Below are 25,163 nucleotides of genomic sequence, written 5' to 3'. Positions count from 1 at the left end.
CACAGTTAGCCCCCAGGGCCTCTTCTCCAAAATCCTGCCATTGGTCTGCACTGCCCTAAATGACCAAGTCACATATCACTCTGTACTGGACTTTGAGGCTCCAGTCAGATCTGGTGAGTGGCATCTGCCGGGAGAAAAAGGACAAGTCACTGTCACAATAAACATGCCAACCTAGTATTTACAATCTGAACAGCACTTCCGTGCGTGTAGTCCCCTGTGGGATTTCTGAAGGAGAGGCTATGTGGTGTAATGGGTTATCAGCTAGAACCCAGAACCCGTGTTTAACCTCAGCTCTGCCACTGACTAGCCCCAGGGAATGGAGCAAGCTACTCACCCTCCCCGTGTCTCCATTTCTTAATCTGAAAACCAGAGATGATGCTAATAGCACTTTCCTGCTAAAGTCGTTGCAAAACTGAATAAGCGTATGTGTGTAAAGTGCATAGTATGCAGTAAGAGCTATTTTCTCTTAGGCATTATGGAAATAGGGTTGAGACCTTTGCACAATTCCCCCACAAAGGAAATTTTCTCTCCAAGACATTAGTGAGCAATGAGGAGTGAGTGTTTAAGTCAAACAGAAATCCTGGAGCTGAAAAATGCAATTGACAAACTAAAAAATGCATCAACTGTCTCAACAGAAGAATTGATCAAGCAGAAGAAATTCTGTTGGCTCAAAGTCAGGCTACTCAAAAATACAGTCAGAGGGGAAAAAAAAGAAAAAAATGTTTAAATGCTTATGAGATACAGAAAACAGCCTCAAAATGGTAAATCTAAGAGTAATTGACCTAAAAGAGGGAGTGAAGAAATAGATAGGGGTAGAAGTGTAAACCAAAAATAGAATTCTAAGCCCCCTGACCATCTGAATGGACCCTTCCTCTCAACAAGGGCATTCTAAAGCTAAGCTGAAAAACTAGCTCATGATGGGAAATGGGAGGGAGTGGAACATACCTCTTTATACACTCCTCCCTTTTGGAATTACTGAGAATTCCAACAAACTCTTTAAGTCTGATAAGAAACATTTACAATCAGCCAGGTGTGGTGGCTCATGCCTGTAATCCCAGCACTTTCGGAGGCCGTCAGGAGATCGAGACCATCCGGGCTAACATGGTGAAACCCTGTCTCTACTAAAACTACAAAAAATAAGCTGGGCTTGGTGTTGGGCACCTGTAGTCCCAGCTACTCAAGAGGCTGAGGCCAGAGAATGGCGTGAACCCGGGAGGCAGAGTTTGCAGTGAGCCAAGATCGTGCCACTGCACTCTAGCCTGGGTGACAGAGTGAGACTCTGTCTCAAAAAAAAAAAAGAAAAAAAAAGAAAAGAAACATTTACAGTCTGTGTGATAAAACCTTGGTCTCCACGACTCCTTTATCTTAACCCAAACATTCCTAAGTCTTTTTTTTTTTTTTTTTTTGAGTTGGAGTTTCACTCTTGTTGCCCAGGCTGGCGTGCAATGGCACAATCTCAGCTCACCGCAACCTCTGCCTCCCAGGTTCAAGCCATTTTCCTGCCTCAGCTTCCCAAGAAGCTGGAATTACAGGCATGTGCCACCATGCCCGGCTAATTTTGTATTTTTAGTAGAGACAGGGTTTCTCCATGGTGGTCAGACTGGTCTCGAACTCCCGACCTCAGGCTGCCTGCCTCAGCCTCCCAAAGTGCTGGGATTACAGGCATGAGCCACCGCACCCAGCCACATTCCTAAGTCTTTAGACAATAACAACTCTTTCAACAATTACCAATCAGAAAATCTTTCAATCTGTCTATGACCTGGAAGCCCCACTTCCAGTTGTCCCACCTTTCTGGACAGAACCAATGTATATCTTACATGTATTTGATTGATGTCTCATGCCTCCCTAAAGTGTATAAAATTAAGCTGTACCCTGACCACCTTAGGCACATGTTCTCAAGATCTCTTGAGGGCAGTGTCATGGACCATTAGTCACTCATACTTGGCTCAGAACAAATCTCTTCAAATATTTTGCAGAGTTTGACTCTTTTTGTCAACAGAAGGTTTATTCAAAGAAATAATGGCAGGGAAGTTTGCAAATCTAGAGAAATAAATTAATATCCATATAGGATCCATATAGGTCCAAGATCACCAAGGAGATTCAATTAAAACAAGAAGACTCCAAGGCATATAATAATTAAACTCTCAAAGGTCAAGGACAAAGAGAGGACCCTAAAAGCAGCATGAAAAAAAGAAACAAATAACATGTAAAGGAGATCCAATATGTCTGGCAGCAAACCTTTTAATGGGAAACTCACAGGACAGGAGAGAGTAAGATATACTCAGCGGTATAGAGTTCTAGTTTTAAAAAATGAAAAGAGTTGGCCAGGTGCAGTGGCTCACACCTGTAATCCCAGCACTTTGGCAGGCCGAGGCGAGCAGATCATGAGGTCAGGAGTTCAAAACCAGCCAGGCCAACATAGTGAAACCCCATCTCTACTAAAAATACAAAAATTAGCTGGGCATGGAGGCACGTGCCTACAATCCCAGCTACTCAGGAGGCTGAGGCAGGAGAATTGCTTGAACCCAGGAGGTGGAGGTCGCAGTGAGCCAAGATCACACCGTTGCATTCCAGCCTGAGCAACAGGGTGAGACTCTATTTCAAAAAAAAAATGAAAAGAGTTATGGAGATGGTTGCAAAACATTATGAATATACTGAATTCCACTAAACTGTACACTTAAAAATGGTTAAGATGGTAAATTTCATGTTATGTGTATTGTATCATAACTTTAAACATGGGGAAAAATCAGTGAGCAAGGTAGATTTTACTATCTCATTCATAGGCAAGATAGAGGGATGCTACATTACATTTTATTCAGAAAAAGTCCCACCTGCTTCAAGTCTCGCTTCTTAGCCATCAGCTTCCACATCTCCTCCCTGCTGAGCCTCCTCTGGGTAGCCACAGTGTCCCTTCTCCACCTACTCTAGACTCTCAGCCTCAGATCTTCTCTTGATCCTTCCAACCCCGGTCCTTTATCATGCACAGAAATCAAACTTTATCCCAGCTCCACCAAAATAGTTCACTCTCATCTATACCCATTACCCTATTTGGCAGACAAAGACCCTTTTGTTATCAGGATCCACCTTCTTAGGGGATAACCAATGTTGCAAATAAGGTTATGAGTCACCAGAGCTCAATTTCAAGTAGTGCACACCAGAAGGCTATGATGGTTGTTTATACTGAAAAAGTTCCACACCATTTGTAAATAATCATTACCCAGAACCAGTTCCTGGGACACTCCTGCCAGTCCAGACCTTGCTTGGGGACCCCAACTGAGCAGCTGAAAGGCTAATGCCTGATGCATCAGAGAGGGTCTCCCGGGTTTATTCTATTGGTCAATTCCTGCACCATACCAGTTGTTAAATATTTTTAATACCATTCTTACAAATGGCAAATAATTCTGTAAATAAGCATTCCAGGACCACCCAACTGAGCCCTTCACAGATTCCTGACCCACGGAAGCCATAAGAGAATGAAAAGAAGGTACAGTGAGAACAAGTGATCAGAGGGATGGAAGATTGGGAAAGGAAGAGAAAAAAAGCAGTCCATCTGTCCAGCATCTTTAGGTCTTTGCAGAAGCAGGAACATGACTGATGACACCTCCTGATGTTGGAAAGGCATGGGGAAGAGCAAAGGGCTCTTTACCAGACACAACAGAGCCAGCCTGAGCAGACTATTTTCCAAAAAGGCGGAAATAATATCCCCCATCCAAAATGTGTTTCTAGAATCTTGCTGGTCTCTCATAAGGAGGAAGAACTTGATTCTTCTCCACTTGAATATGAATGAGCTTGTAACTTGCTTGTAACCAAGGGAATATGATGAAAGTAGAGCTGGGTGACTTTCAGGGATGAGTGTCAAGAGGAGATACAGCCTCACTGGCTGGGACACTCATGCTTAGAGCTTAGATGTGCTTCAGGTCTCCATGTTGGAAGGAAGCCCAAAGCAGCCCATCACCCTGAGACAACAGGTGAAGGGACAACAATGCCCAGCTAGTTCTCAGCTGTTGCAGCCCCATCCACTAATTGACTACAATCATATGAGACCATCAAGCTAGAACCACCCAGCTGAGCCCTTCCCAGATTCTTGACCCACAGAAACCAAGAGTGATAACAAAACAAACATTTTTTTCTTCGATTCAAGAGGTACATGTGCTTGAATGTTACATGGATATTACGTGCATAATGGTGGAGACTGGGTTTCTGATGTACCCATCACCCAAATATTAAACATTGTACCCAATAGGTAATTTTTCAACTCTCACCACCCCACATCCTCCCCTTTTTTAGTGGCTTAAAACAACATTTTTGTTGAGTATGGAGATCTCTGAAAGAACTAAAAATAGAACTACTGTTGGACCCAGAAATCCCACTACTGAGTATCTACCCAAAAAAATAATAATAATAATCACTGGGCTAGGCACAGTGGCTCATGCCTGTAATCTCAGCACTTTGGGAGGCTGAGGCAAGGTGGATCACTTGAAGTCAGGAGTTCAACACGAGCCTGGCCAACATGTTGAAACCCCCCTCTCTACTAAAAATAGAAAAATTAGCCGGGAGTGGTAGCGAGCACCTGTAATCCAAGCTACTTGGTAGGCTAAGGCAGGAGAATCGATTGAACCTGGGAGGCAGAGGTTGCGGTGAGCCAAGATTGCGCCACTGCACTCCAGCCTGAGTGACAGAAAAAGACTCTGTCTCCAAAAAAAAAAAAAAGTAATCGTTATATCAAAAAGACACCTGCACTCATATGTTTATGGCAGCACTATTCACAATAGCCAAGTCATGGCTATTATGAAATCCCCAGAGTCTATTGTCTCCATCTTCACGTCCAGGTCTGCCTGTTGTTTAGCTCCCACATATAAGTGAGAACATACAATATTTGATTTTCTGCTTCTGAGTTAGTTCACTTAGGATAATGACCTCCAGCTCCATCAGTGTTGCTGCTGAGGGCATGATTTCATTCTTTCTTATGGCTGCATAGTATTCCATGGTGCATATATGGCATATTTTCCTTATCGAGTCAACTGTTGGTGGACACTTAGGTTGGCTCCATGACTTGCCTATTGTGAATAATGCTACTGTAAACATATGAGTGCAGGTGTCTTTTTGATATAATGATTTCTTTTCCTTTGGGTAGATACCCAGTAGTGGGATTGCTGGGTCCAACAGCGGTCCTATTTTTAGTTCTTTGAGAGATCTCCATACTCAACAAAAATGTTTTTTAAGTCATTACATTTTTGTGATTTGTTACAGTGATAGATAACTGACACACAGCCCTTGGGGCATTTCTTGGAATCATTCCTCAATTGTTTCGTGTCTCTCCCTTCTGTTTCCCATCTATTCCAGGCCTCTGCTTTCTGCTGAGCTTCTTTGGAGCTGTGATTCCGAAAATCAAAGGTGAGTGCTCAGAGCCAGGACAGGGAAGGTGTGGACCCAGAGCTGGACCTGGATCTACTTTTCTCCAATGGGCTTGAGAAAAGTGCCTGTTCTGAGAGCAATATTTGGGAAGGCTTGCTCCTGTGTTTCATTACTTGTTTGCTTAATTGATATAGCCTTTTATTTATCTTCTTGTTTGATTTTTAATCTGTCTGTTTTTGCTAACCACAATGGGTACAACGTGGAGATAGAACAGAAAATAAAACACACAAGGTCTCATGAAGCAGACATTCTAGTGGGAAGAGACAAAGGAACGGTAATTATTATCATTCTGATTATAAACAAGTCAACAAATAATGAAATAAGGTCATTTCCGTTTAACGTTACTCCCCTGGGACTCTCTCTCTGGATTCACATGTACCTCTTGAATCTAAGAAAAAAAAAAAAAAAAAAGAAGTTTGTCTGGTTATCACTCTTGGTTTCTGCGGGTTAAGAATCTGGGAAGGACTCAGGTGTAGGGTGGAGCCTGAGAGTCTCTTTTTTTCTTCTTCCTTTTTTTTAAATTTTTTAATTTTTTTTTTTTGAGACGAGTCTCGCTCTGTCGCCCAGGCTGGAGTGCAGTGGCCGGATCTCAGCTCGCTGCAAGCTCCACCTCTCGGGTTCACGCCATTCTCCTGCCTCAGCCTCCCGAGTAGCTGGGACTACAGGCGCCCGCAACCTCGCCTGGCTACTTTTTCTGTTATTTTTTAGTAGAGACGGGGTTTCACCGTGTTAGCCAGGACGGTCTCGATCTCCTGACCTCGTGATCCGCCCATCTTGGCCTCCCAAAGTGCTGGGATTACAGGCTTGAGCCGCCGCGCCCGGCCTTCTTCTTTTTTTGAGACAGAGTCTCACTGTGCCACCCAGGCTGGAGTGCAGTAGTGCTATCTCGGCTCACTGCAACCTCTGCCTCCCGGGCTCAAGTGAATCTTGTGCCTCAGCCTCCCGAGTAGCTGGGACTAGAGACACACGCCATGCTGGGCTGATTTTTGCATTTTTTGTCGAGACTGGGTTTCACCATGACACCCAGGCTGGTCTCCAACTCCTGGCCTCAAATCGCCTGCCCACCTCGACCTCCCAAATTGCTGGGATTACAGGCATGAGCCACCAAGCCCAGCCTGGAGTGAATGTTCAGTGGGTATAGAGTTTCAGTTTTACAAGATGAAAACAGTTATGGAGATGGTTCCACAACATTATGAATGTATTAAATTCCACTGAACTGTACACTTAGTAATGGCTAAGATGGTAAATTTCCTTTTTTTCTTTTTTTTTTAATGATACTTTAAGTTCTAGGGTACATGTGCACAACGTGCAGATTTGTTACGTAGGCATACATGTGCCATGTTGGTGTGCTGCATCCATCAACTTGACATTTACATTAGGTATATCTCCTAATGCTATCCCTCCCCCAGCCTCCCACTCCCCATACTGAGTAAACCAGCATACTCAGTATGGTAAGGTATTAAGTCCTAGAAAAGATTAAGAGTAGATTTTTAGAGCTGACTTTGACTAAGCAGAACCTAGGCAGGAAGGGAAGGGATAGGAAAGAAACGAGTGGCAGAGGGTACCGCCTCTCCCTGTCCCCCTAGGAGAATTGTGCATACTTAGTGGATGACTATTTTGCTCCACTGAGTACAATACCACCTCTTCTATATACAAATGGCCAACAGGCCAGGCACAGTGGCTCACGCCTGTAATCCCAGCACTCTGAGAGGCTGAGGCAGGTGGGTCACTTGAAGTCGGGAGTTTGAAACCACCCTGGCCAACATGGTGAAACCCCGTCTCTACCAAAAACACAAAAATTAGCCAGGTGTGGTGGGGTGCATCTGTAACCCCAGCTACTCGGGAGGCTGAGACAGGAGAATCGCTTGAACCTGGGTGGTGGAGGCTACAGTGGAGTGCAAAAGTACACCTTTGCACTCCAGCCTGGGCGACAGGGCAAGACTCTGTCTTTAAAAAAAAAAAAAAAAAAAACGGCCTAGAAACATGAAAAAATGCTCAACATGACTAATTATGTGGGAAATGCGAATCAAAACCACAATGCAATACCACCTTACTCCTGCAAGAATGGCCATAATCAAAAAACTAATAGATAATGGCCGGGCGCAGTGGCTCACGCCTGTAATCCCAGCGGAGGCCGAGGCAGGCAGATCACGAGGTCAGGAGATCGAGACCATCCTGGCTAACACGGTGAAACCCCATCTCTACTAAAAATACACACAAAAAAATTAGCCTGGCGTGGTGGCGAGTGCCTGTAGTCCCAGCTAGTCGGGAGGCTGAGGGAGGAGAATGGCGTGAACCCAAGAGGCGGAGCTTGCAGTGAGCCAAGATCAAGCCACTGCACTCCAGCCTGGGCGACAGAGCGAGACTCTGTCCCAAAAATAAATAAATAAATAATAGATGTTGGCTTGGATGTAGTGAAAAGGGAACACTTTACGCCGATGGTGGGAATTAAAACTAGTACAACCACCTTGGAAAACACTGTGGAGATTCCTTAAAGAACTAAAAGTAGCTCCACCATTTGATCCAGCAATCCCACGACTGGGTATCTACCCAGAGGAAAAGAACCATCATACAAAAACATACTTGCACAAGCATGTTTACAGCAGCACAATTCACAATTGCAAAACTATGGAACCAGCTCAAATGCCCATCAATCAACAAGTGGATAAAGAAAACACTATATATATATATATGTATGTGTGTATGTGTATATATGTGTATAAATATATAACTTATATATTATAATATACAATTATATATTGTTATATATTATATTATAACATACAAATTATATAACATATAATTTTATTTTTACCCAAAAATAAAATTCCAAAGACTAGGCATGGTGGCTCACACCTGTAATCCCAGTGCTTTGGGAGGTCAAGGCAGGTAGATCACTTGAGCCCAAGGAGTTAAGAGAGCAGCCTGGGCAACACAGCAAGACCCCCATCTCTACAAAAAAAAATTTTTAATTAGCTGGGCATTTTGGCACATGCCTGTAATCTGAGACACTCAGAAGGCTGAGGCAGGAGGATCACTTCAGCCCAGGAGATTGAGGATGCAGTGGGCTATGATCATGCCACTGCACGCCAGCCCGGGCAATAGAGCGAGACCCTATCTCTTAAAAAATAAAGTAAAATAAAACAAAATCCAAAATGCATTAAGACTTGCGTGCATGGTCAATTACACCCCTGCTTCAGTTGCATATTTGGCACTGTCCATCCCCAGGATGAACACTGCAATGCCTTTTAAAATAATGAGGTTTCTCCACACGTGAAGCTGTGGAAAAAAATCTCAGGCAAAATTTTACATGAAAACCAAAGAACAGAGCGGTATGTGTATTATGTTCCTATAATGTAAAGAAAAAGGATGCACATATGTGTGTTTATGGATTGGAATTTTTCTGAAAAGTATACAATAGGCAGTAGACAGCTCAGAATCTGGGGTAATAAGAGACTTATTGTTGGATTTTTTTTTTCAATTCTGTGAATTTATCATTTTCATGATCATGAAGCTTAAAGAAAAAATACCTTAACATATACCATGATCAGAATCTATCTCCCATTGTACCCTAGAAATTCAAATTTTTTTGTTTGTTTTAGAGACAGAGCCTCACTCTGTCACCCAGGTTACAGTGCAATGACATGACCACGACTCATTGCAGCCTCAAACTCCTGGGCTCAAGCAATCCTCCCACTTCAGCCTCCAGAGTAGCTGGGGCTACAGGCACATACCACCATGCCTGGCTAATTTTTAAACTATTTTTTATAGCAATAGCGTCTTGCTATGTTACCCAGGCTGCTCTCCAACTCCAACCTCAAGGAATCCTCCTACCTTGGCCTCCTAAAGCATTGGAATTACAGATGTTAATAGGCATGCTCACCATGCCACTCACCATGCTTCTCACCACGGTGAGATTGCAATGGTGTGACCTTGGCTCTCTGAAACCTCCGCCTCCCGGGTTCAAGCAATTCTCCTGCCTCAACCTCCTGAGTAGTTGGGATTACAGGCATGAGCCACTACACTCGGCTAATTTTGTATTTTTAGTAGAGACGGGGTTTCACCATGTTGGTCAGGCTGGTCTTGAACTCCTGACCTCAGGTGATCCACCCGCCTCAGCCTCCCAAAGTGCTGGGATGACAGGCACCTGCCACCACACTTGGCTAATTTTGGATTTTTCAGTAGAGACGGGGTTTCACCATGTGAAAATTCTCACCAGGTGGAGTGAGCCACCGTGCCTGGACACTCTAATTTTTTAATGTGCTTAGATCTCACAAGAGGAAAAGACACAGGTTTCCTCAGCCTTGAAAGGCCCTGCCCAGAGGCGAGGCCTCATTATTATTATTATTATTTACGTATATAATATGTCAGGGGAGTGGGGGACTGGGGGAGGGATAGCATTAGGAGAAATACCTAATGTAAATATCGAGTTGATGGGTATAGCAAACCAACATGGCACACGTATACCTATGTAACAAATATATATGTTTTGAAACGGAGTCTCCCTCTGTCACCCAGGCTGGAGTGCGGTGGTGCAATCTCAGCTCACTGCAACCTCCACCTCACGAGTTCGAGCAATTTTCCTGCGGTGGTGCAATCTCAGCTCACTGCAACCTCCACCTCACGAGTTCGAGCAATTCTCCTGCCTCAGCCTCCTGAGTAGCTAGGATTATAGGCATGAGCCACCACACCTGGCTATTTTTTGTATTTTTAGTAGAGATGGGGTTTTAGCATGTTGACCAGGCTTGTCTTGAACTCCTTACCTCAGGTGATCCAGAGGCAGGGCCTAATTATAACAGGAGAGTTTGTGACCCCAGTCCATTTAACCTGCCTCTCTTCTCCCTGCAGCTTCCTGTAACTGCCCCCCAAATGCTTCCTGTGTCAGTAACAGTCACTGCACCTGCAACAGTGGATATATTTCTGGATCTGGGCAGAAACTATTCACATTCCCCTTGGAGACATGTAACGGTAAAGTATTTTATTATTATTATTTTATTATTATTTTTAGAGACAGGGTCTTGCTCTGTTGCCCAGGCTGGACTAATGTGGCATGATCAAAGCTCACCACAGGCTGGAAACAGTGGTTCAAGCCTGTAATCCCAGCACTTGGGGAGGCCGAGGTGGGCAGATCACTTGAGGTCAGGAGTTCGAGACCAGCCTGGCCAAAATGGCAAAACCCCATCTCTACTAAAAATACAAAACTTAGCTGGGCATGGTGGTGGGCGCCTATAATCTCAGCTACTCAAGAGGCTGAGGCATGAGAATAGCCTGAATCTGGGAGGCAGAGGTTGCAGTGAGCCGAGATTGCACCACTGCACTCCAGCCTAGGCGACAGATCGAGACTCTCTGATCAAAATAAATAAGCCACTCACTGCAGCCTCCAACTCCTGGAATCAAGCCGCTCAAGTAGCTGCGACTACAGGCGTGCCACCACGCCCAGCTAATTTTTTTTTTATTTTTTGTAGAGATGGTTTATCACCATGTTGTCCAGGCTAGTCTCAAACTCCTGAGCTCAAGCAATCCTCCCGCCTCGGCCTCCCAAAGTGCTGGGATTACAGGTGTGACCCCTGCACCTGTCCAGGGGTAATTTGCCAGTCATCCAGAGACAGGAGCAAAAGGGAGGCAAAACGGGGGCTGTTTTGGAAACTTGGCTGTTCATTTGAGATCGTTTCTTGTTTCAGCCAGGCACGGTGGCTCACGCCTGTAATCCCAGCACTTTGGGAGGCCGAGGCAGATGGATCACCTGAGGTCAGGAGTTTGAGACCAGCCTGGCCAACATAGTGAAACCCTGTCTCTGCTAAAAATACAAAAATCAGCCGGGCATGGTGGTGCTTGCCTGTAATCTCAGTTATTTGGGAGGCTGAGACAGGAGAATTGCTTGAACTCAGGAGGCAGAGGTTGCAGAAAGCCGAGATCCTGCCATTGCACTCCAGCCTGGATGACAGAGCGAGACTGTGTATCAGAAAGAAAAGAGAGTTTCTTGTTTCATTTCACGACTTCCCTCCCAGTGTTTCCTGGGATCCCCTCCCAAATAAAGTACTTGTACTTACATCCTCATCTCAACGTCTGCTTCTTGAAGAACCCTACCAAAGTCAATGAAGACGGCAAAAAACCAAGATAACCATTACCTAAACTGATTTGTCTCGGAAAGCCAGGACAGACCCTGGGGTAAAGAGCGCAACTCCTGACACATAGTAGATGCTCAATAAATCTTTGCTGAATGAATGACACAATTCCTTCTTCGTGTTCCAGATATTAATGAATGTGGACCACCCTATAGTGTATATTGTGGATCAAACGCCGCATGTCACAATGTCGAAGGAAGTTTCTACTGTCGCTGTGTCCCAGGATATAGACTCCAGTCTGGGGAAGAACGATTCAGTAATTCCAGTGAGAACACCTGTCAGGGTAAGAACATTTGTGTCCTCCTCCCTTCCTCTATTTTCTCGTTTGCTTGTTTTGTTTTGTTTTGTTTTGAGACAGAGTCTCGCTCTGTAGCCCAGGCTGGAGTGCAGTGGCTGAAACCTCCGCCTCCTGGGCTCAAGCGATTCTCCTGTGTCAGTCTCCCGAGTAGCTGAGATGATAGACGTGCACCACAACTCCGAGCTAATTTTTTTGATCCACCGGCCTCAACCTCCCAAAGTGCTGGGACTTCTTACAGACAGGAGTCCTTCCTCATTTTTTATTGACTCTCACATCAGAAAATATGTACTTGTTGTGGGGCCACGATATGGTTTTTATGTTCTGCAGGGAACTAGAAGGAAAGAAGGAAGTTCAAGTTGAGGGAAATAATGGGGTGAGAAGGGGAACTGTAGTTTGGAGATGGAGGAAGTGATAAGGTGGTGATTGAGACCACATTCTTGGAATTGCAAGGAAGAGAAACTCACTCAGGCTAACAGGCAGAAAAGAAGCGTTTATGAAAAGGATGCATGGCCATGCCCTGCAAGGACAGGAATGCAGCTGGGCTTCTGGAATTAACTAAAACTGGGACTCGACACCCCTAGTGTGCATCTCCTATTCCCTGTCTCTGATCGTCTTTGGGTCTACTCCTTTCTTCTCTTTCACTGCAGGCTGGCTTTCTCTGCTTCCTAGACCACAGGACAGAAAATATGTCCATCGGCAGGGAGGGTTGGCTCACGCCTGTAATCCCAGTACTTTGGGAGGCCAAGGCCTGGTCTCAAGCACTCCTCCTGCCTTGGCCTCCCAAAGTGCTGGGATTATAGGCATAAGCTACAGCGCCCAGCCGTAAATCTGTCTTTTACTAAGCAATGTGCACCTCTATTGACAGTGTAGAAGCAGACAGTGATTCTACCTGGGTTCTGATGTTAATCTCTTAAATTTGTCTTATTTTACAAAAAAGAACACTCAAGACCGGGAGTTCAAGACCAGCCTGGCCAACATAGCGAAACCCGATTTCTACTAAAAATACAAAAATTAGCTGGATGTGGTGGTGGGTGCCTGTAATCCCAGCTACTGGGGAGGCTGAGGCACAAGAATCGCTTGATCCCAGGAAGCGGAGGTGGTAGTGAGACAAGATCGCACCACTGCACCCCATGCTGGGTAACAGAGCGAAACTCTGTCTCAAAAAAAGAAAAGGGGGGGGGGAAATATGACCACCAACCGCTCCAGATCTTACCATGTTTTTGTTTTGTTTTGTTTTTGTTTTTGTTTTTGTTTTGTTTTGTTTTTGTTTTTGTTTTCCCCCAACCAACCAAAGATAGATCAGTTGACTCTCTCTCTGAGACCCCACTGCAAATTCCTCGGGAATGAACACGTTGGCCCAGTTTGAGCCTCATGTGCACCCGTGGATCGGTGTCCAGGGAGAGATGCTGTGTCATATAAATATGACCACTCCCATGGAAAACACGGATGGGCAAAGTCTATATGGGAAAAAGAGATGAGACTTGGTAGACCACCCATGAGGTATTGGCTACTGTTGGGATAATAAGAGAGACTTTTTAAAAATTCTTCAGAGATGGGGTCTCACTCTGTCACCCAGGCTGAAGTGCAGTGGCACCATCAAAGCTCACTACAGCCTTGAACTTCTAGGCTCAATCCTCCCACGTCAGCCTCCTGAGTAGCTGAGATTATAGATGTGAGCCACCATACCTGGTTAATTTCTTCGTTTTTTGTAGAGATGGGATTCTCACTAAGTCACCCAGGCTGGCCTCAAACTCCTGGTCTCAAGCAATCCTCCTGCCTTGGCCTCTCAAAGTGCTGGGATTATAGGCATAAGCCACAGCGCCCAGCCGTAAATCTGTCTTTTACTAAGCAATGTGCACCTCTATTGACAGTGTAGAGGCAGACAGTGATTCTACCTGGGTTCTGATGTTAATCTCTTAAATTTGTCTTATTTTACAAAAAAGAAAAATGCCTTTGGTTGTTTTCCTAATGTTAAGAGTTCTGCACCATCCTTTTACAAAGACTGAGCCCATTTGGGGCTCGTTATTACCAAGGCTGGCAGCTCTAAGCAACCCACATCCCCGCCCAGTGATAAAGTGTGTAGCTTTGGTTCAAAAGGGCAATTCTCTACAATGAATACGGCTTCCTATAACAAACATATTCTAGACTCAGGCTTGTAAGTCAAAGTTCTTGAACTCTTAAAATAAAATGTTCAGTATTAAAACAAAGCTGTTTGTGCTTTCAAGCAAATAGACTGAGCTGAAAACCAAGACGTAGAATAAGTACAGATTTAACCTCAGCATGATGATAAAACATATGTAAACATTTGCTAGCCTTTCCTTGTTCTTTTTTTTTTTTCAGAGAGAGTCTCGTTCTGTCTACCAGGCTGGAGTGCAGTGGTGGACTTCGGCTCACTGCAACCTTTGCCTCCTAGGTTCAAGCGATTCTCCTGCCTCAGCCTCCCAAGTAGCTGGGATTACAGGCACCCGCCACCATGCCCAGCTAATTTTTTATTTTTGGTAGAGACAGGGTTTTGCCATGTTGGCCAGGCTGGTCTCAAACGCCTGGGCTCATGTGATCCTCCTGCCTCAGCCTCCCAAGCAGCTGGGTCTACAGGTGCACCCTTCCTCGAATTTCTAAAGTAGAGATGCCCTCACTAAGCACAGGAACCAACACAAAAGTCTTCATTAACAGCTGATGACCAGACGTTGATGCTTCTGTTTCGGTTATCATTCCCATCCAGGCTGACTTTAAACACAGGCGGCTTCTAATTTTCTGTTTTCTTGGCTATTTCGGTTCTAATTTCCAGTCAAGCTGGAATAAAAGAATTTGGAGGCCAGGCGCGGTGGCTCACGCCTGTAATCCTCACATTTGGGAGGCCAAGGTGGGTGGATCGCCTGAGGTCAGGAATTTGAGACCAGACTGGCCAACATGGCAAAACCCCATCTCTACAAAAAATATGAAAAAAAAAAAAATTAGCCGAGTGTGGTGGTACATGCCTATAATCCCAGCTACTCGGGGGGCTGAAGCAGAGGATTGCTTGAGTCCAGGAGGCTGAGATTGCAATGAGCCAAGATTGTGCCACCGCACTCCACCCTGGGCAACAGAATGAGCAGAATGAGACCCTGTCTAAAAAAAAAAAACAAAGCCGGGTGCAATGGCTCATGCCTGTAATCCCAGCCCTTTGGGAGGCTGAGGCAGGCGGATCACGAGGTCAGGAGTTTGAGACCAGCCTGGCCAACATGGTGAAACCCCCTCTCTACTAAAAATACAAAAATTAGCCGGGCCTACAGGTGCATGCCTGTAATCCCAGCTACTCAGGAGGCTGAGGCATAAGCATCACCTGAACCCAGGAGGTGAAGGTTGCAGTGAACCAAGGTTGCACCATTGCACTCCAGCCTGGGCAACAGAGTGAGACTCTGTCTCAAAATAAAAATAAAAATAAAAATAAATATTTTTAAATTAAAAATTTTTTAATTTTTTAAAAAATAAACAACAGATAAAGACTATGAGTTCAGGCTTTCACCTTCTAGGTGCAAAGTTGCCTACCCCATTACTTACCCCACCTGCCCACCCCTCTGCCTGGTCACTCTCAGTTCCAATAGTAACTCCATCATGATGTCTTTTGCAGACACGAACTCCTCAAAGACAACCCAAGGCAAGAAAGAGGTGAGTGCAGGCTGATCCCCGGACCCTACCCAGGTAACAACATCAGTAACAAATATTTACAAAGCCCAAAGTGAGCAAATGGGGATGGATTTAGGACAAAATATATATTATATAAAAATATATATTATTCAGGATAAAGTACATATTATATGTAAATATATATGATTACCATATATCATATTACTACACAATAGTACATATTTATATATTATATATATATCTGTGGTATATATACATATACCTATAGATAGATATAGATATACCATTAGGTATACCACTATATGTGTATCATTATCCAGCTCACTATAGATATATCACTATATATACAGTTGAACAGCACACATTTGAACTGCGGGGATCCATTTACATAAGGACATTTTTCAACCAAATGTGAATCAAAAATACAGTACTGCCGGGCTGGGCACGGCGGCTCAAGCCTGTAATCCCAGCACTTTGGGAGGCCGAGGCAGGTGGATCACTTGAGGTCAGGAGTTCGAGACCAGCCTGGCCAACATGGTGAAACCTCATCTCTAATAAAAATACAAAAATTAGCCAGGTATGGTGGCGCATGCCTGTAATCTCAGCAACCCCGGAGGCTGAGGGAGAAGAATCACTTGAATCCAGGAGGCAGAGGCTGCAGTGAGAGTGAGAGGAGATGCTGCCACTGCACTCCAGGCTGGGTGACAGAGCAAGACTCTGTCTCAAAAAAAAAAAAAAATATATATATATATATAGAGAGAGAGAGAGAGTCAGGATGCAAAACCCACAAAGAGGAAGGACTGACTTTTCATGAGCGAGTTCCAAAGGACCCTATGGGACTTGAGTATGCACGGATTGGATTTGAGCATATATGGACGGTCCTGGAACCAATACCGTGCATATACCAAGAGGGGTCTATATCTATATCTACTTATAGATATAGGTATAGACACACACAGTGTGTGCGTAGGTACCTACATATGACAGTGTGTGAATGTGTGTGTGTGTGTGTGTGTATGTGTGTGTGCGCGCTGCCATCTAAAGACAGGAATCTATCCCAGACCAAGAAAGACAGACCAAGACAGAGTACATTAAGGCCTGCCACACTGCTGCAAAAAAGAGATCCAAGTATCCAATGGTATCCATTATTGTCTCTGGCCAACTGACAGCATTTATATAAATATGTAATTACATCATGTAATCAATCTCTAGACTGTGAGCTTCTTGAGGAAGGAAAGAAGACCAACCCCAAATTAGGAGTTCAAGGAATTGTCATTGAAATAATGAACAAATAAAGAATTAAGTAATCAGGCCGGGCATGGTGGCTCACACCTGTAATCCCAGCACTTTGGGAGGCCAAGGTGGGTGAATCACCTGAGGTCAGGAGTTCAAGACCAGCCTGGCCAACATGATGAAATTCCCATGTGTACAAAAAATACAAAAATTAGCTGGGTATGGGGGTGCATGCCTGTAATCCCAGCTACTCAGGAGGCTGAAGCAGGAGAATCACTTGAATCCAGGAGGCGGAGGTTGCAGTGAGCCGAGATCACGCCACTGCACTCCACCCTGGGTGACAGAACAAGACTCCATCTCAAAAATAGATAAATAAATAGTGATATAGGAGTTAAAAAGAAATTACTTAGGCAGATAGTGAGGGTAAGGAAGTCCTCAGTGAGGTTTTCCTTTTAACAAAGAGCAGCTCCAAAATCATTTTCTTTTTTTTTTTTTTTTTTGAGACGGAGTCTCGCTCTGTCTCCCAGGTTGGAGTGCAGTGGCACTCACTCTCAGCTCACTGCAAGTTCCACCTCCCGGGTTCACGCCATTCTCCTGCCTCAGCCTCCCAAGTAGGACTACAGGTGCCCGCCACCACGCCCGGCTAATTCTTTGTATTTTTAGTAGAGACGGGGTTTTACCATGTTAGCCAGGATGGTCTCGATCTCCTGACCTCGTGATTCACCTGCCTCGGCCTCCCAAAGTGAATCATTTTATTTTCTAACAAAGAGCAGCCTGTAAAATCGAGCTGCAGACATAGACAAGCAAGCTGGAAGCTTATGGGTCAATGCCAGCAGCTGTGCCAATACGAAAAAGCTACCTGAGACTAGACATGATCAAAATGGCAGCTCCATCTTCCCTTCTCTTTGCCAGTCATGTGTACAGTAAGGAGCAGACAAGATGGTAGGGCAACCGGCCTTCCCCGAGCAGTATGTAAATGTCACACCTGGCCCAACCAATCTGTGGGCCCTACGTAATTCAGACACCGCCTCCTCAGCCTGACTATAAAATCTAGCGCCTGGCTGTAAAATCTAGTCAGTGAGCGGGATTTTCCTTTCGGGCATCCCTCTTTCTCGCAAGGGAGGGAGCTGTTCTACTTTCTTTCTTTCTTTTTTTCTTTTTTTGTTTTTGAGATGGAGTCTCGCTCTGTCGCCCAGTCTAGAGTGCAGTGATGCAATCTTGGCTCACTACAACCTCTGCCTCCTCCGCCTCCCAGATTCAAGCCACTCTCCTGCCTCAGCATCCCAAGTAGCTGGGATTACAGGCATGTGCCACCACCCCTGGCTAATTTTGCATTTTCAGTAGAGACAGGGTTTCACCATGTTGGTCAGGTTGGTCTTGAACTCCTGACCTCAGGTGATCCACCCCCACCTCAGCCTCCCAAAATTCTGGAATTTCAGGCATGAGCCACTGCTCACAGCTCTCTTTTCTCTTTCTTTTGCCTATTAAACCTCCACTCCTAAACTTACTCTTCATGCGTGTCCATGTCCTTAATCTTGGCGCAAGATGACAAACTCCGGGTATTTGCCCCAAACAATGACACTGCTTCAGTAGTGGCAGCCACTCCCTTGTTGTGACAGTGACAACCAAAAATGTCTCCAGCCATCGCCACATGTGCCCTGTGGAGGGAGTAGAAGAATCGCCCCCCAGGCCAGGCGCGGTGGCTCACACTTGTAATCCCAGCACTTCGGGAGGCCGAGGCGGGAGGATCACAAGGTCAGGAGATACAGACCATCCTGGCTAACATGGTGAAACCCCGTCTCTACTAAAAATACAAAAAAAATTAGCCAGGCGTGGTGGCGGGTGCCTGTAGTCCCAGCGACTCGGGAGGCTGAGGCAGGAGAATGGCGTGAACCCGGGAGGCGGAGCTTGCAGTGAGCCAAGATCGCACCACTGCACTCCAGTCTGGGCGACAGAGGGTGACTCCGTCTCAAAAAAAAAGAATCACTCCCCAATCGAGAACGACTGGTCTATTTCTAACAAACTTATCACTACCTTGTTGGCAAAAAATGTTAATAATAACTAACCCAACCGGGCACGGTGGCTCACTCCTATAATCCCATTACTTTGGAAGGCCAAGGCAGGAGAATCGTTTGAGCCCAGGAGCTCCAGACCAGCATGGGCAACATACAAGACCCTGTCTATACCAAAAAAAAATTAAAAATTAAAAAATTAGTCAAGCATGGTGGCCTGCACTTGTAGTCCCAGCTACTCAAGAGGCTGAGGCGTGAAAATCGCTTGAACCCAGGAGCTGGAGGCTGCAGTGAGCCAAGATCCCATCACTGCGCTCCAGCCTGGGCGGCAGAGCAAGACTCTGTCTCAAAAATAATAATAATGACTCACCTTTACATAGCTTTTGCCAAGTACAGACACTGTCCTAAAAGCATAGCATCTGTTAACTCATTTAATTCTCCAGAAAACCCTAGGATTTCCTTTTCCTGTCCTGGGGCACAGAGAGATTGAGTGACTTGCCCCAGGGCACACAGCTGGGACATGGTGAAGTGCCAGGATTTGAACGTGGTTCCTCCAGCTCCAGAGCCTGCTTTCTCATCCTTTCTACTGCTCTTTTGGATATGGGACTTACCAGATTACATTTTTTAAAAATGAAAATTCTTTATGTCTTCAAAGCTGCAAAAGATTGTGGACACATTTGAGTCACTTCTCACCAATCAGACTTTATGGAGAACAGAAGGGAGGCAAGAAATCTCATCCACAGCTACCACTATTCTCCGGGATGTGGAATCGAAAGTTCTAGAAACTGCCTTGAAAGCTCCAGAACAAAAAGTCCAGAAAATACAAAACAGTAGTGTGGGTAAGACAATAATGAGGCCTGATACACACTGGGGACTGGTTAGCAGCTGGGATCTGGGTTAGGCAATTAGAAAAAAAACAATTGAATAGACCACATGAGTCCATTTATGTAAATTACATAAATGCATATAAATTCTAGAAAACGCAAACTTATCTAGAGTGACAGCAAGGGGCAGGAAGGAGGGGTGGCAGGGGCATGAGAAAATCTGGGGAAACTATTAGGGGTGGTGGAAATCGTCCTGCCTTGATTGTGGTGTTGGTTTCAGAGGTGTATGAAACAAAACTCACCAGATTGTACACTTTAATATGTGCAGCTGGTTAGACATCAGTTATTCCTAATAAAGTTGTTTATTCAGAAGATTGCCAATAGTTTCCAATCCCAGGTCTGGAATTTTCACTTAAATGTAGTTTGAGGACCAGGCATGATGGCTCACGCCTGTATTCCCAGCACTTTGGGAGGCTAAGGTGGGAGAATTACTTGAGCCCAGGAGCTCAAGACCAGCCTGGGCAGCATAGCGAGAACCCATCCTTTTAAAAAATTTTAAAAATTTGCCAGGTGCAGTGGCTTGTACGTGCACTTTCAGCTACTCGGGAGGCTGAGGGAGAGGATGGCTTGAACCTAGGAGTTTGAGGCTGCAGTGAACTATGATCATGCCATTGCCACTCCAACCTGGATGACAGAACAAGAACCTGTCTCATTAAAAAAAAAAAAAACAGTTTTTGGCTGGGCAGGGTGGCTCACACCTATAATCCCAGCATTTTGGGAGGCCAAGGTGGGTGGATCACTTGAGGCCAGTAGTTTGAGACCAGCCTGGGCAACATGGTGAAACCTTATCTTTACTAAAAATACAAAAATTAGCCGGGCGTGGTGGCTCGCGACTGTTATCCCAGCTACTCTGGAGGCTGAGGTGGGAGAATCACTTGAACCCAGGAGGCAGAGGTTGCATTGACCCTAAATCAATGCACTCCAGCCTGGGTGACAGAGCAAGACTTCACCTAAAAAAAAAAAAAAACAGATTTTGAAAAAGTCAGTGCCTATTCTTCTTGGAAAACTGGAATCTGGATACTTTGGTTCAAAATTAAACTATTTTCCAGAATACAAATAAATCTCATCTCTCCTGATTTTGCCATGTCCTGATTGTTTGATCTGAGACCAGTGCCCTCACTTCATTGGGCTTCATTCTCCTGTCAATAAAATGGGGATAATATTAACTGGACATGGTGGTGCGCAAATGTGGTCCCAGTTACTTGGGAGGCTGAGGTGGGAGGATCGCTTGAGCTCAGGAGTTTGAGGCTGCAGTGAGCTGAGATTGCACCACTGCACTCCAGCCTGGACAACAGAGTGAGAGCCTGCCTCGAAAAAAAATTTAATAGAGATAATAAAAGTGCATGTAATGCACTTAGGACTAGGATACCTCAGAAGCTAAATGACTCAAACTTTTAAAAAAGAAAAAAAGCTACAGTAGTAATTGCTATAATTATGATTATTCTATCTTTCCACTCTTTAGTATTATGAAATATTACTAAAATAGTGTCATTCTTTTTTATGTGAAACACATAGTTTAATCTGGAAAATATTAAATAATATAAAAATAAGTCAAATTAAGGTTTTATAAAAATAACACAGAGTAACAAGCGATAATATAATGGATGATGAAATTAACATTGTGGGCAGGGTGAGGTGCCTCACGCCTGTAATCCTAGCACTTTTGGAGGCCGAGGTGGGCAGATCACCTGAGGTCAGGAGTTCAAGATCAGCCTGGCCAACATGGCAAAAACCTGTCTCTACTAAAAATACAAAAATTAGCCAGGTGTGGTGGTGCACACCTGTAATCTCAACTACTCGGGAGGCTGAGTCAGGAGAATCATTTGAACCTCGGAGGCAGAGGTTGCAGTGAGCCAAGATTGCACCACTACACTCCAGACTGGGTGACAGAGCGAGACTCCGTCTCAGAAAATAAAAATAATAATAATAATAATAATAAATTCGGCCAGGCACAGTGCCTCATGCCTGTAATCTTAGCACTTTGGAAGGCTGAGGCAGATGGATGATCTGAGGTCAGGGGTTCGAGACCAGCCTGGCCAACATGGTGAAACCCTGTTTCTACTAAAAAAAAAAAACAAAAAAATTAGCCACTCATGGTGGTGCATGCCTGTAATCCCAGTTAGTCATGAGGCTGAGGCAGGAGAATTGCTTGAACCCGGGGGACAGAGGTTGCAGTTAGCTGAGAGCGTGCCACTGCACTCCGGCCTGGGCAAAACAGCAAGACTCCATCTCACTAATAATGATAATAATAACAATAAATTCACTTATACTGAGCTCAAGAATTTCTATTCATTAAAACATACTAAATGAATGAAACAATAGGCCAAAAACATTAATACATAATTAAATACTTGTAAACTGTTCAAAAACTGAGAGTCAATATTAGACAAGCCAGTAATAGTTTCTAGAATGTTAAAATAGTGTCATTCTTTTTTGTTTGTTTGTTTGTTTGTTTTGAGATGAAGTCTCGCTCTATTGCCCAGGCTGGAGTGCAGTGGCACGATCTAGGTCACTGAAACCTCCGCCTCCTGGGTTCAAGCAATTCTCCTGCCTCAGCCTCCCTAGTAGCAGGGATTACAGGCACCTGCCACCATGCCCAGCTAATTTTTGTATATTAGTAGAATGGGGTTTCACCACGTTGGCCAGGCTGGTTTCGAACTCCTGACCTCAAGCAATCAATCAGTCTGAGCCTCCCAAAGTGCTGGGAATTCAGGTATGAGCCACTGCACCTAGCCATAAAATAGTGTCATTCTTGATGTGCTATTTTGTTGCTTGCTTCTTTTTTTTTTTTTTTAACCTTTTAATACACACGAAAGGAGATAGGAGAATAAAATCCCGGATGTACCCATCACCCAATTCAACAATTTCCAACACACAGCCAGTCTTGGGCTGTCTGCTTTTAAGATACATATTTTCAAGAGCTTAACTTTTTAGCTTTATTAAGGTGTAATTGATAAATAAAATTGTATATATTTAAGGTGTGCAATAGGATGACTTGATATATATTGTGGAATGATAACCACAATCAAATTAGCTAACACATCCATCACTCACATGGTTACCTTTTTTCTCATGAATTTTTCTTGATTGCAATTCATTTGTGACTTTATTTTTCTTTGAAGCCTGGTTCCCCACCATAGGGATATGTCATCACTTATTTATTTATTTACTTACTTACTTACTTATTTTTGAGACAGAGTCTCACTCTATCACCCAGGCTGGAGTGCAGTGGCACGATCTCAGCTCACTACAACCTCTGCCTCCCGGTTCAAACTATTCTTGTGCCTCAGCCTCCCAAGTAGCTGAGGTTACAGGTACATGCCACCACACCCTATAGCTAATTTTTGTATTTTTAGTAGAGATGGAGTTTCACCATGTTGGCAAGGCTGGTCTTGAACTCCTGGCCTCAAGCAATCCACCTACTATGACCTCCCAAAGTGCTGGGATTACAAGTGTGAGCCACTGTGCCCAGCCCATGTCATCACTTATTTCATCAATTGCTTCTTGTTGAACATCTAGATAATCCTCCATTTTCCACCATTGTCACTGAAGCTGCTATGAACTTTCTTGTAGCTAAATCTGCCCTCCGTCCACAATCGCTTTCTGAGAATAAACTCCTAGAAATAGAACTGCTTCTTCAAAGGTGTATGCTAGGAGCTGTTAGTTAAGAACTTGGTTTCAGGAGTTAGAGTCTTACCTAACTTCTGACTTCAGTTTCCTCATCTATAGAATGGTCCCTCGTGAGGTTATAGGTTATTATAAGGTGACATGTGTAAGGCTCTTAGCTCAGTGCCCGACACATCCTAGACATTCAGTAAATGTGAGCCATTTATGTTGCTATGAACATTTTTTTTAGAGGCAGCATCTCACTGTGTTGGCTGGGCTTGAATTCCTGGGCTCAAGCAATCCTTCTGCCTCAGCTTCTTGAGTAGTTGGGATTACAGGCATGCACCACCGTGTCCCGTTCCTATGCATACTTTTAAAGCTTCTTACCATATCACTAAGCCTGCCCCTTGCTTTTCTTACCAGCTATTGAAACTCGAGTGATTACAGACAATTGCTCTGAAGAAAGAAAGACATTCAACTTGAACGTACAAATGAACTCAATGGACATCCATTGCAATGACGTCATCCAGAAAGATACACAAGGTACGCGGGATGGCTGCATTCGGAATCCTTCACACAGAGCCATGTCATTGTGTGAGGCGTGGGGAAAGAAGCCCACTGGGCTCTCCCCTAATGGGCTTGTTACCCTCCAACTGCGATATTGAAGATTTTCCCTTTTAAAAAAAAAAAAAGACATTTTCCCAAAATGGAGGTTCTCTATCATTCAGTATGGGAGGGACTTCTTTGCAGTTTGGGAGGGTGGGGGAGTGCTGTTCTCCCTGTGTCCCAGTTTGGGTTCACCCAGAAGCAAACCCTGAAAGAAGTGTGAGAAGTTTCTTCGGGAGGCGATCCCCAGGAACAACAGTGGGTATATTCCTCAGGCTTCTCCAGAGAATCATAATTAAAGAGCTAAAGAGTGTAGGGTGTGGGGGTGTGGGAAGAAAGGAGAGAGAGAGAGAGAGCAAGAGATGAGAGAGATGGAGAGAAAGAGATGTGGAAAGGCAGAGGGGGAGAGAGAGATGGAGAGAGAGATGGGAAGAGAGAGATGGAAAGAGAGAGATGGGGAGAGAGATGGGAAGAGAGAGATGGAAAGAGAGAGATGGGGAGAGAGAAGGAAAGGAAGAGATGAGGAGAGACACGGAGAGACATTTTAAAGAATTGGCTCACGTAGCTAGGGAAGGGCGACATGTCCAAAATCTGCAGGATGGGCAGGCAGGCAGGAGACACAAGGAAGAGCTGATACTGCAGCTTGAATCTAAAGATAGTCTGAGGCCAGAACTCCCTTTTTCTCAGGAGACCTCAGTCTGTTTTCTCTTGGGGCCTTCAACTGATTGGACGAGGCCCACCCACATTATAGCAGGCAATCTGCTTTACTCAGAGTCTACTGATTTAAACATTAATCTCATCTTTAAAACACTTTCACGGCAACATCCATGCCACATGTCTGGGGACCACGGCCTAGCCAAGCGGACATGTAAAATGAACCATCTCGAACTCCCAACCACAGGTGGTCTGCCTGCCTCGGCCTCCCAAAGTGCTAGGATTACAGGCGTAGGTAAGAGGTGAAGTAAGACAGGCAAGTAAAGGCAGCCAATGAGGTAGGTACCTGAGTGAGCAGGTTGCTGTTGGGGTACCTGAGGTGCAATGCCATTGAGTTGTCCATTCAGGGAGAGGGAGCTAGGATGTCTGTCCATCTGCTCTGATCTATCATTGGTGGAGAGTAGTTCTCGGAGCCGAACTTTCAAGCTCTTCTAGCCTATCCTCTGTGCAGGCCAAACACAAATTCACGCCCATGGACGTTCCCAGGCAGAGCCACCGATGCTTACAGCAGAATTCATCAGCATACACTTTTACACGGTTGGTGGGACTGTAAACTAGTTCAACCATTGTGGAAAACAGTGTGGCGATTCCTCAAGGATCTAGAACTAAAAATACCATTTGACCCAGCCATCCCACTACTAGG

At 44.7% G+C, this 25,163-nt stretch overlaps 1 protein-coding gene across 1 annotated transcript in view; it reads left to right on the top strand.

Moving 5' to 3' along the window:
• ADGRE3 (adhesion G protein-coupled receptor E3) overlaps positions 1 to 25,163 on the top strand; it is a 59,995-nt gene that overhangs the window by 3,664 nt on the left and 31,168 nt on the right. The window contains exons 2-7 of the mRNA XM_077977963.1: positions 5,344 to 5,394; positions 10,264 to 10,383; positions 11,668 to 11,823; positions 15,449 to 15,486; positions 19,366 to 19,549; positions 23,624 to 23,743. Of these exons, the coding sequence (XP_077834089.1) occupies positions 5,344 to 5,394; positions 10,264 to 10,383; positions 11,668 to 11,823; positions 15,449 to 15,486; positions 19,366 to 19,549; positions 23,624 to 23,743 (669 nt within the window). The remainder of the gene's footprint in view (positions 1 to 5,343; positions 5,395 to 10,263; positions 10,384 to 11,667; positions 11,824 to 15,448; positions 15,487 to 19,365; positions 19,550 to 23,623; positions 23,744 to 25,163) is intronic.

This window comes from Macaca mulatta, chromosome 19 (assembly GCF_049350105.2).
Source record: "Macaca mulatta isolate MMU2019108-1 chromosome 19, T2T-MMU8v2.0, whole genome shotgun sequence".
Taxonomy (NCBI): domain Eukaryota; kingdom Metazoa; phylum Chordata; class Mammalia; order Primates; family Cercopithecidae; genus Macaca; species Macaca mulatta.
This window is presented reverse-complemented; position numbering and strand designations above follow the sequence as displayed.